This window comes from Notamacropus eugenii, chromosome 3, assembly GCF_028372415.1.
Source record: "Notamacropus eugenii isolate mMacEug1 chromosome 3, mMacEug1.pri_v2, whole genome shotgun sequence".
In the NCBI taxonomy this organism is placed as follows: domain Eukaryota; kingdom Metazoa; phylum Chordata; class Mammalia; order Diprotodontia; family Macropodidae; genus Notamacropus; species Notamacropus eugenii.
In genome coordinates, this window is record NC_092874.1 from 184549381 (window position 1) to 184562763 (window position 13383).

The 13383-nt window shown below is 34.6% G+C and overlaps 1 protein-coding gene across 2 annotated transcripts in view; it reads right to left on the minus strand.

Moving 5' to 3' along the window:
• The window catches only part of PYROXD1 (pyridine nucleotide-disulphide oxidoreductase domain 1), a 34673-nt gene that overhangs the window by 13630 nt on the left and 7660 nt on the right, over positions 1-13383 (minus strand). For both annotated transcript variants that reach the window (XM_072653547.1, XM_072653548.1), the window contains exons 4-7: positions 9803-9931; positions 5956-6029; positions 2270-2430; positions 1351-1451 (exon numbers count right to left, since the gene is read on the minus strand). In XM_072653547.1, the coding sequence (XP_072509648.1) occupies positions 1351-1451; positions 2270-2430; positions 5956-6029; positions 9803-9931 (465 nt within the window). The remainder of the gene's footprint in view (positions 1-1350; positions 1452-2269; positions 2431-5955; positions 6030-9802; positions 9932-13383) is intronic.

Consider the following 13383-nt stretch of genomic DNA (forward strand, 5'->3'; position numbering starts at 1 on the left):
CTCTTTTTTCCTCCATCTCTTCCTACGCCAAACCATCCTTGCTATTCCATCAGGATTACAGTTCTTATACCTGGATCTAGTTGTGTCACTCCTCACTCCTTAGCCTGATATTCAGAGATTTCCACTTTCTCACACAATCCTGTCTGTCCTGCCTTAGCTCCTGTTATTTACCACTATCAACTCAACACTACAGTCAAACTGGACTTTCTCTGCCTCATAGTCACTCTCTCCTGCCAGAACTCAGTGCTGTTTACATATATCTGACATGTTCTTCTTATTTGCCTGCTTAAATTCCCCCTTCTCACCTTCTCACCCCCCTATAGAGGTTAACTCAAACATAACCTCCTCCATGAAGGCTTTCCTCATCACCAGCTGTGATAATAAGCCTCCTGCTCAGACTACACATAGTACATTACAGAATTATAAAACAACATGCTGTCATGTAATATAGCGTGTTAGAGTTCTCTGCGTTTGTGTTTTGTCTCTTTACTACACTATGAGCTTTCTGAAGCCAGGAACTATGTTGAGGTAAAACTTTGTATCTCTTCTGGCTCACAGCACAGTGCTGTACAACTCAGGAAACACTCAATGAATGGATTTGTTATTGGTTATTTTGGGCGGGGGAGGGGTTTGGTTAAGTTTAAAAAAATCAGTTTAATTAAACAAATTATTTATTAAACATTTTAGTCATCTTTAAGTTCATGAAATAATATTAAGGACACTGAGCATATTTTATTTACCTTCTGGATCTATTTATTTTATTTATCTCTATAAGAAAAGGGTTTAAAATAATACACTAGGGCATTTAATTTGTATAAGGAACATATTACTAGAGACTTGAACAGGCTACTGATGGGAATTTGACATACCCTGGGACTATTTTTTGCAAATTTATTTTATAAATTAAATGCAAAATAAGGAAAGAAAAAAGAAACAAACTTAAATACAAAATAAGAAAAGAAAAAAAGCATTGATTCAAAATATACAGCAATAAGTTTCCATTTCGAGAAAGCCTATGTAATAAATACTACATATTGTGTTAAGAGATGTCCAACTTTTCTTTGCTTCCTTATAAATTTTCCTTTGTTCTCTGCTATGTACTTTTTACTTTGTTCTTTTTTCTGCTTTCCTTCCCCTGTACTACTTTCAAAAGAAGTTTAATAACTATTGATTTAGATATGCAGCTATGACAAGAGGGATAAATCTAATGCTTTCCTAGATGGTATAACTAGAAAATGATATAGAAACTGTCTTGTGTACAACTTTTAAAAATATTTCATGTTTTTGTCAATTCAGGGAGATGTACAAAATTTGCATTTATAGAAATTAACTAGGTATAGAAACACATACCTCTTTTGTTCCTTTAAGATTTAAACCTTCATGCCAATCAGGTCCCAAGGCACTGCCAAGATTACCAGGATTAACTACAGCAATTGCTTCCTTTTCATTTTCTGAAAACAAAGAAGTCAGAGTCAAAAAGAAAAACCATATGGAAGTCAAAGAACCCCTGGATGTGTTCTGAAACTCAGGTTTAGGTAGTACGGATTGAGTTTCTTTCTAAACTCCAAATTGTAAATGCCTTGCAGTTCATCAACTTCCTCAATGTTCATGGCATGTACCTATGCACTTTCTTCCTTTATATTTGTGTGCTACTGAATACACCCAAAGAAGTCACACAACCATGAATTTTGTCTGTGACAAATTTGTAAACTAATCTCACCTGGGCCATTACTACCGTGACTCAATCCACTTATTCTTCTCTAATCAACTCCTTATCAAAGTTCCTAAAGTACCTGTTTTAAACCTTATCTTCTCTGAAATTTCCTGCATCCCTTCATCCCTCCCACTATACTCATGCCTGTTTCTCTCAAGAAGGGCCCCAGAACCTATTTTAAGCAGAAAAGAGGTCACCCAAGCATAAGCTTCCTCTTCTGCTCTCTCATATGCCTCTAAACCCTTCAACATCAACCTCTCTTCTCACTCTCTCACCTTTTGTTCCATCCTCAAATGAAGAGAATCTTTTTCTTTCCAAGGGCAACTCCTATAAGTGTGCCTCTGACCGCATCTGCTTTGGCAGCAAATACAGTTTGTGGCTTTATATGCTAGTTATACCTTCTCTAATGCCCCCAAAAACCTGGGGTAGGAGAAGATACATTTCTTGTTTGTCACTGCCACTTTCAGACCCTCTTAACATTATTAAAAATTCTCGGACTTAAAGTAACTAATTGTTCTAGATAAAAAGGAAAGGGAAATAACTTAAAAAATTTACCTTCTATTGTATATCTGGTTCTTTTACATGCAATTTTAGCTTCAGATTTTTTAGAAGTGAGTTCTGAGATCAGAAATTCTGCTGCTCCAGCATCAAAGAAAGCATTCCCAATTGCTTTGTCTTTAATAGCCCAAATCACTTCACAGCCTTCAATTTCATACCTGAAGAAGATATCAGACTTCATCAGTATAATTACAAATGATTTGCCAATAAGAATATTTAAATTTACAAACAACAACTAATTGACTACTGGACAAAAAACATCCTGAGTCAAGTTGGAAAAAAAATGTGTAGAGTGCAGCAGATTGTTAGAATAAAAGGCTTATTTATAAAAGGAACTTATCCAATAGATGAAAAGAAGCCACAAGTGACCAATTTATAATGAATACTGGGAAAGCTGCTGCATAGAAGGCTCTATTTCCCAGAGATACTTTGGGGTAAAACAAAAAGTCACTAATTTAGAGTTAGAAGACCTGGGTTTGAATCTCTGTTCTGTTGCTCACTACCTAATGTAACTCTGGGTAATCTGCTTCATCTCTCTTGGTCTCAGTTTTCTTATTTGAAAAAAAGATTGAACTAAATCTCTAAATTCCATTTTCTCTCTAAATCCATTAACCCCATTCCTGTGTAGGGCCCACAGTGATGATGTTTTGTTCTATTTTTAAAAATCTGGTAAGTATACAGGTTAATATTGTAAAATAAATGATTTTTCTAGCAACCTCCACTAAAGTTCTATTGATGCCTCACTAGGAGGGGAGGCAAGCCTGGATTCTTAAAGGCTATGACAATGGAGTACAAGCTCTTAAAGGTCTTACATCAAGCCCTGAAGGCTTGAAAGCACAGACCCAATGACAGATTATATTGCAATTTTAGGACCAAGTTCATCACCAAGTTGGCCACAGGTTGATGAAATATTCAGCTATAGTAACTCAAAAGATCACCTACCAAGGATGCAGAGAGGTCGAGAGTGCATTAAGAACACACATGAATAAATATACATCCTTCAAATGGTGAACCAGTGGAGAAGTAACCTGGTAAACATTCAAGCTTTCCTCATCTAACAGGTTCTCAAACTAATGTCTTGGCAAGGATACTGTGGTAACATTATATCCAAATATATTCTGAAGTCCTCCTCTATTACATGGCCATTTTTTTTTGAAAAGACAGTCAGAAACAGTAGAGTTCCTCTGGGAGAGAGATTGGGAGAGAGATTAGGCATTCTAAAGACATGCTTGCAAAACTCCATCAAGTTGTAGGACTTCCAAAGGCTCCACTGATGCCTCTCGCCCTGGGAAGTTTACTTTCTTGACAAGTCAAAGTAGGAGATGAACCCACAACCAAAATTCTCCACCAAGAATAATGCTGTTTCTTCCTTTAGGTTTTTTTTTCCTTGCATTCCAGTCATGGATTTAATATTTCATCCTCCCCCCCCAATTATACGTAAAAACAATTTTCACAATCTTTTTTTCAACTTTTGAGTTCCAAATTCTCTCCCCTTTTGCCTTCTATTGAAAAGGAAAACAGTTTGACATAGTTACACATGTGCAGTCATGCAAAACACATTTCCATGTAAGTCATGCTGCTCTTCCCTTAATTTTAAATAGGAAAGGTTCTCAGCACTTTTGGATTTTCCACAAAGGCACAGCAGCACTGGTCTTAGCACCTGTCTCCCTTCATGCGACCAGTTCAGGTACTTACGTTGGTCAATTCCAGAAAGATTTATGTTGAGCTTTTGTAGTACGAATGCTGACCATCTAAGAAGCACCTCTCATTTAAATACTCTTTCCATGGAACAAACCATAATGTCCTATTTTTATGAAACTAGTTAATGAATAACATTAAGTAATATTCATCACAACTCATTTTATATAGGGAGGCGTAAGGGAAAGCTGATTTCTTTATTTCTGATACTAACTAGGAATCTTATTTCAAACAAACTCCCCCCAAACCCCACCAAAACCAAAGTCTTATCATAGAAAAAGATCCAGGAGCTTGGAAGAAAATGATGTATTATTTTTCAATTAGGTTCAACAGTCCTCAGTCGAAACATATGTAAACTTCATAAAGGAGGAATCTACAGTAATGGGAAAACAGTACTTTTTTGTTTCTAAGATGATACTAAAGTGATAAAGAGAAAGCAAAATAGTGGGTAGAGATGGAGATAATGGGTAACTATAAACTTGTGAAATTATAAAAAAGTATGCCATTTTGAAGAGGACCCTATTAACCCTTGGAACCCAAAGATGCATTCCCTCTTTTTTTCCTGTTCCATCACTAAACAAAAATAAAGAAGATGCAATAAGCATTATAGAACTAGTTACAAATGAGGGGAGGAAATTTTTCCAGTGAAAGAGAAAAAAATAGTGTTAAATAAATGGAAAATACTATGAAAAATACAATCAAAATTAAAACACACTAAAATAGAAAAATTTCTAAAGTACATAAAGAATATGTATATTTCAATCTCAGAAAATTAAAAGAAACAACACCTGATCACTCAGGGGTGCTCCTTCTTGAACTGGCTAAAGAAAAGTTAACTGGACACAGAACTCTTCCTGATCTCCACCTAACCTATGTAACTAGGTATTTTCTTATCACTTACCCCTAATTCAGACTTATTATTGATCTGTTTTGCTATACATACACCATGTAATTTTTTTCATGTCATGGTTTATTCTATGTCCCAAATAAAGACACGAGTCCTACACTGTATGTTCCCAGAGGACGTAGGTTTTATATAAGCTCACGGGATCGTAGAATTTAGATAGAGAGAACCTTAGAAACTAATTAGTCCAACTCCTTCATTTTACATTAGAGGAAACCAAGGCCTAGGGAAATTAAATAATTTGCCCAAGGTACACAGATAGTAAGTGGCAGAGGCAGGATTTGAAATCACATCCTATGATGATAAATCCAGCAAACTTCAAACTGTACTACTTTACTGTTTCTTAGAATAGCACTACATACAACCAGCCACTTAATAAATGATTTGATAAGTCAGACTACTGAACGTTTAGGAAACTTTTCACCTTTTCTTAACCTTTAATAAGATTTAACCATTATCTGCTTTTTGTGGAGCAGGACAATAAATGTGGAACAAGATGGGTAACAGTAACAATGCAGGGCTATAAATGTTGAAGGTGCTTTATCTGGTATATCTCTTACCTTTAGAGAGGAGACTCCCTGGTCAGAGGGGAAGGAGAGTAAATGTTCAGTATTTTTGTACCTTTGGGTATAACCTAGTAACTCAGCACAAAAATCTAAGGCAAATATTATAACACTTCCCCTTACTTCTTAGTTACCAACCTACATTGCAAGAACAAAGTACAAGGATAAAGTGAACCAATGTATTTATTAACCCATCAGGATATCGACCAATGACCATATTTTTTGAACCCTATATACAACTATGTTGAATTGAAAATAATCCATGTTTATAAAACTTGAAGGGCCTTGCTGCTGAAGATACTACACTTCTGAAAGAATTGCATTAAGACACTAATATTATTGATCTTATTTTCTAGTTCTCATAATATCTGGAAAGAGCAAGTCAAATACTATCTTTGAATATTAATAAAAAAGATTTCAAATATTTTTATCCAGCTAACAGCCTTTTTATCTTCCGGTTTACTAAAAATCACTTAAAATTCCAGAGCTATTTATTAAGAAGCACAAATTATACTTACACTAACTCAAGTGCAATGCCCCCATTCCCAACGATTGTTATTCTTTTAGCTTTAGTGAGTTGTTTTTGAAATTCCTGTATGGAAGAGAGAACAATCAGAAATCTTATAGCAGTACTGGGCAATATTTGAAGCAATAGAATATGATAATTCTATAGCTAAATGTTTTGTTTAATTTTTAGAGGAACCTCAGTACTACCCCATCTCTCCATTTTGTGAAGCCCTCAAGCCACATGTTCATCTTCTCCTTCAGCTTTCTTCAAGTTGTTCTCACAAGTTCTCACAGGATTGTTGTGAGGCTCAAATAATTTATAAAAAGCATTTTGTAAACCTTAAAGCACAACATAAATGTTAGCTATCATTATCTTACGATATTCCTTGATTTCTTCTATCATATTTACAATGCCTTTTTAGTGCACTATAATTACCTCATAGTTTCTTCTTCCTCATGGCAGTCATAACTAGTCCACATTTTCTACACTTATTTTAGAGACTTTCTCTTTTTTAAAGACTCTATCCCCTCTCTCAGTATCTGGAAGTACAGTGGTCACTCATGGGCCCTATCTCAATACTGACTGATTGAAGCTTTAATCTGCTCAGTTTTTTTCCAACAGAGGCAGGGGGCTTACTACATTAGTGCTGAATATAGTTCACTGTTATAACACTGACCCCTCATTTTTTCATACTAGTCAGCACTCTCCTGCCTATCCCAGTGAGTCACTTAACAACTAAATATTTTAGGAATGATGGATTTGTCATATACTAGGAGAGATCACTATGTTTTAGAATGAACTAGTGGTTCCAACTAATTTTTTTTGACATTTTTCAGTCCCAACAGGACAGATAGGGCACCTCCCTGGCTTCATAATTAGAACTAAAGCATCTGCACCCCACATGTCCATTCTAAACGTAAGAAAACAAATTAACATTACTGTCTGAGTGACCTAAACCATAAACAATGGTTGTGACAACTTCAGAAAGTTCACTGAAATTGTTAACTACTTTATGACACTAAGATTGCAAAGCCGAAGCTGAATTCAGTTTGTGTTTCATTCAGTACTTTGGGCAATTCAGTGTTACTCTCAGAGATGATTACAGAGCTCAAAATGATGTCTCATTTAAGTTAGCTCCACATCATTTTAACTCTGCCATTTCAACTCTGCCTAAAGAAATGGGATGACTTCTTAGATATTTTAAGAATTTTGAAGGTCAACAGAAACACATTAAATGAATCATATGATTTAGGTCGGAACTGCTGATGTTAAAAAAATGATCATATATTAGGATTTATTTTCTGAGGAGAAAATTTAATGAAATACAGTTTTTATCCATACTGAAATGAAGAATCTTGAAGAACTGAATTTCTGTATTTTTCACCTAAAATAACGAATTCATAATCTCCTAGAGATGTCTGCTTCATACCTGCTACCTTGATAAAATTATAATCACAAAATTAAAGCACAAAACATTAAACATAAAGAAAAAATCCAATACATTTCAGAGGAAAAGTCAAAAAATCTGAATACAGTTTATAGAAGAGAAGTCTCAGGGAAAACATCAATCAAATGTATTAAAGATTAAAAATATATATATAAAGATGATGACCTATGTGTTATCATCATAATGTCAAGAGAAATTGAGGAAAGTCTCTAGCGAGTTGCATATTCTGCAGCAAATTTATGGAAGGACCAAGACAAGACTCATATAGGATAGGCAGGCATCCATAAGTTAGGGATCTGCACCAATGAAGAGAATATTCAAATTGATGACATCACAGATATGTGAGTATTTTTCATTAATAAAGGTAGGTAAAGCATTCTTATCTGTGTCCTCTTCTAAATCCTTTATAGGGAGTCTACTTACCATGTCAATGATCTTCCTCTAGATCTCCTCAAATTGTGTGGGTTACAGCATATAGGTTTCACTATCTATTATCTCTCATTCTCACTACATAACTGGACAGAATAATTTTCTATCCATGTAGTTTTTTCATGCCTTTTATGCTGCTGCCTATTTATTTCCGTGGGATTTTGGCTTTGCAATGATGAATTTGTCAAGGTTTGAGGCACTCAGGACAATGCTATTTATAAACAGTAACACCAAGAAAACTTTTCAATCTCATGGGAATACTTTTTTTATTGGTAATCTGTGTTATATGTTCTCCTTGACAGTAACAAACACCTTTGTTGAGGATGCATCACAGAACCAGAGATTTGGAGTTGGAAGGGGAATTGAAGGTTATTTAGTCTAACTGCCTTATATTACAGATAAAGTAACTGGGTCCCTGAGAGGCTAACCAAATTGCTCAAAGTCACAAGGTAACAGGTAGCAGAACCACAGGACTGTAATCCAGGAACCTCAAGTCCAATGGTTTTTCTACTATATCATACAGCTTGACTCTGCCTTATGCCTCACTTGATATTAATAACAGAAGACCAAAAAGTTATACTGTTGCATATCATAGAAATTTTTATAATCTTATGCATAAGACACACTGTACTGGAAGAGAGCCTACAAGGTAGTATTTTTTCCGTGTATCCAGCAATTTTTTATGGTCAACAAATGATTTGCAAAAGGCTCTTGTATCCTCTGCTTTGATGTTTCAGTTAACCGTTTGACTAAAGATATGGTCAACTTAATACTGAGTCATAGAAAGTATGACTGTTTCCTTCTTATACCTTAAGAGATAAAGATTTTATAGTTTATAGGCTAATAGTTATTGATATTTTCTCAACTGCCTTTTTATTCAGAAGTAATAATGTTTGTAATTTTTTTTCAGTTCTTCAATATCTACCCATTTTTGTCTAATTTGAGAATCCCTCAAGTTTGAAAATTGTGTTTCCTCTAATACAGACAATCTCTGTGAATACTTGGTCTGGTCTAGCTGTTTCTTTTGCCTGTTTTCTTTAGTGCCACTTCTAATTGCTTGGATTTAGCACACTGGACACAATGAAATTAAGAATTCAAATGTGGTATCTCAATTGTCACCAACAGCATATTAAGATTTCAGATGTGGTATCTCTATCACTAATAGTAAAAAGAATTTGTGGTACAAATACTGATAGATCTTTTCTAATTTTCATGTATTCTGTCCTAGCTTCATATTAAAATACTTTTAAGATGCTTAACTATGTTTTTGTGCTAGACAAGGAGAACAAATCTTTGTTGAGTGAAATTGACATAAACTATACTTGGCTTCCTCACTGTAGCATCTGCTTTACATTGTTTAAATTTACATAACAAATGGAGATAGCTTGTGTAGTCATTTGTTACTTTATTCATTTCCTATGGGGAGGGGGCAATGGCTTGTTTTAATAGGTCAGGCTGAAGCCGTCAGAAATGCATGCCATGTTTTCTTGTTTTCAGTTTTTTCTAACTCAGTTTTGATTCTGACCTTCTTTTTAGCAAGCTGATAGTCTGTATGTACACAGATAATTTATTTAGACATAATTCCCACTTAAAAACAAGTAACTCTCCATTCAGTTAATTTCATTTTTTGTGATGTTCTTTGGTATTCCCTATGTCCAGCGCCTCCTCAGATTTTTTTCTTGAAGACAGTGTTAATACATTAGTGAAGCTTCTCTGCTTCTGCTACTGGTCTCCTTCTTCTGCACTGAAGTGTTTAACAAGTATTTGTTGATTACGAAAATACATAGCTTTGATGGTGTAAGAAAAAATGTACCTAATTTAATTGCATCTAAAATATTTTTTGGGAAAGTTTACATGAATTTTATTAATAATGAATGAAATATTTACTAAAGAAGCATTTTGAAAATGACCATGCTTCCTGTTTCTTTCTATGATGTTTACCCAAATTGTTCTGTGACATACTACAATCATAAAACATTACCTGAGCGCTGTCTGTATCACGAATTCCTAATACATATGGATTTCCTTCAAATATTAACTTTGGTTTAGCTCCAGCACACAGACAGAGTTTTTCATATTTATACTGATTGCCATCTTCTGTTAAAATGCACTGTGAAATTATAAATAAAGAAAAACAGATTACTTTGAGATAAAAAAATTTGGTGGCAAGGGACAGAGGAAGATTTGGATTCAGATGGTGCCAAAAAAGCAGAATCTTACAGTAGAGATTCAATTTCAGAATAGCCCAAAAATATAGTTTCCTTCTAACTGGGCACTTGATGCTTTTCTGTAGCACAGATAGTATATATAAATATTCTGGCATTATTTATTAACTGGTATATAAGGTGATATTAAAATCTTTTATGAATACCATAAGATTTTGGAATAACTTGTTAAACTCAGACTAGTATTAAACTACCATATTTACAGTGACAAAAGGACACATTAAAAGCAAAAGAAAAAAAACCTTCCAATTCAATCATGTTTTAGCTAGAGTACCAACAGGAAGTACCTTAAAGGTGCTATTTTATGATGTTATTTTCATCAAAATGTGAATTATTTCACCAAAATGTGAATTAGGGGTATTGTGCTTTATCATGTCATTGGTAGCAGTATCAAAATAAAATTTATGGGAGAAATGAAATGGATAAAAAGAATATAGGTTACCAGATAAATGTGAGAAATAACAAAATATTTTTAAAAAATAGCATAAAGACTAGCCTTGTGATTTTACTGGTATAGGAAACTCCTGGATAAGGAAATTCCTTTCATCAAGTGGGGTCAACACCAATTCTGCAATTTTTGTCCCCCATCTGGCTTTCTCAGTTTCTTATACATGACACTGCAGAGCCCTTATCTCTGTCTTTGCATGACTTATCTCTTGTTCTTGAAATGAACTATCTCTTCTTTATTTTCCTTCCTTCCTTCTTTCCTGTCTTCCCTAAAACCTTAGACCCAGTGCACTCTGAAGCCCACAGATTGAATAACAATGGGTCCCTGGCTGTTTTTTGGGCCTTCCTAGCTTAGAGTGAATATCATTAATAACTTTTTCTCTTCTAAACAACAACCCTGAGGCTCCTGCCCCTTCCAGCTTGATTTATTCATTTATTTTTTCTTTTCTACTTAAAGAGGCCATCCTCTGATTACTTTTTAAAGAGGCCTGTTCACTAAATGGGCATTACCTTACTTTAAGTGAGTACCTGAAAAGGCCTTAGCCTAAAAGGCCAAGGTCTCCTATTGCATCCTGAGCTGTCTCCAGTCATCCTGATGAATATCTGGTCACTGGATCCAGATGGCTCAGAAGGAGAAGTGAGGCTGGTGACCTGCATAGCCCTCCCTCACTCAAAACAAAGTCAAGTACAATTCATGTTATCATTTCTCTGATGTCATGGCCTTCTTTGAAAATGAATGATGAACACAAGTAACAGAAAGAAGTCTAGAGCACTGAGAGGTTATGTGAATTGACCAGGGTCACAAAGCCAGTATGTGTCAGAAGTGGCACTCAAATAATAACAAATAAATATATCACTAAATTTATGACATTATTTCTAATTCAATTAAAACAAAACTATTTAACAATGCCATGAGAACAATAATTTCAAATACGATATAAAATGTAAAGTTTTGCTTGTTTTTTAAACATAAAATATTACAGTCAGATAATTTTAGATGATGAAAAATAAACGTTTGATACCACAAGAGAGTTTACAAAATGATGATTCACATTTAAGTGCTGGAAAAACCTTTTCATTTGCTTCTGTTAAACTACTGATATTAGAATATGAATGCCCACAAAAGTAAAAGACATTTTCTAATTCATTAAAGAATGTTGAAATAAATAAGAACATGCAAATGTGAACCTGATATTTTCAAATGATAATGTATTCTGAGTCATTTAAATGCTACAGTACAAAATAACCCCCACAATTTAAAAAATATAATTTTATTTATAATTTCAATTTAAAAAAGATAATAGACACCAGTTTTAATTATTGTATTTTGGAAGTCATCCCTAAATATAAACATTCAATGACATATATATTACCTAGCATTCCACTATTGAAATTTGTCACCACTAGAAAGGCAACACCAATTTTGATGGTACTATTTTTAATAGTAGCAACCCTCCCCAACCATCAAGTTCTATATTTTAAGCTAAAGTTTATTTTTTCCCTCATAGCACAGTTGTATTCAATGAGATATATTATCTATCTTTTCTTTAAAAATCTAATTATCTTAGCTCAAAAGAATGTTTGTCCTCCTCTATCTTTTGGTTTCCCAAAAGACCTCATAGCTTAGTGTTAATTTAAAAAAAGATTACACCTAAAGGACCAAGGTGTGCCAACTGTATAAGACTGATGACCTCAAAGGAACTGTCATCTCATCATGGGTACTGATTCCTCTATTGAGCCTGCAACCCATCCATCAATCAATAAGCATTTAATATGCAACTACTATGTTCTAGGATCTAGGGTTACAAAGTGAGACATATCTTATCATCAAGCTTATAATCTACTATGAATATACAACATATTCACAAAGAAATAAGTATAGTATAGATACAAAAATATACCATGGTTATTAGGGGAAATTTGGCAATTGGCAAGTAGAGGAACCAGGAAAGATCTCCTGAAGGAGATGGCACTTGAGCTAAATCTTAAAGGGAACTAGGGGTTCCAAGAGATGGAAATGGAGATGCATCCTGGCATGCGGGACAGCTTATACAAAGGCACAGAATTGGGAGATTAACTGTGATGTATGGAGAACTGCGAGCAGGCTAGTTTGGCATAGCAGTGAGTAAGTAATGTCTAATCAGAGCAGAAAGACAGGCTGAAGTCATATTGTGAAGGACTTTAGAAACCAAGAGTCTATACTTTAACCTAAAGACAATGGAGAGCTACTGAACCTTACTGGACAGAAGGATGACACAGTAAAACCTGAATTCTAGAAATACCAATTTGTTAACTGGGCAGAAGATGAATCAGAGAGTAGACTTAATGCAGGGAGACCAAAGAGGACACTGCTGCAATAGTCCAGAGGAAAAGTGTTGAGGGTTAAGAGGTTTGTGATCTATTAGATAGGATCTAAGAAGTAATAGAAGGGTCCAGATATGTAAGGAAAAAACACTTCCTTTAAGAGAGGGGGAAAGAAAAAGGAAAGATGTAGGAGCACACAATGTGTTAATGACCTTCTTCTAGATTTAATGATAATGTGTGGATATGAATGCCACATGTGGGCTGCCTGTCCTTCACTCTCCCTTCATTGACAAAGTTACTTTCTTTTCTGGTCATATCTATCCTCAGACACTCTTCATGCCACTTCCCCAGCATAATTCTTTGTTAAGAATATATCAGAATCAACTCATGTCTACTTTTCTATCACCTTTTCAGTAATTCTCAATTTTTAATTCTTCAGAGACTGGCATTCCATAACTTGTAATTATATAGCATCATGAGAAAAATGCTGCTCATAAAAAGCCTGGCCTTGCTATGGTTAAGAGCTAAGGGTCATTAATAGCAGTGTGCAATTTCCCAAGGCGAATGATTATTTTGTTCATCTTGT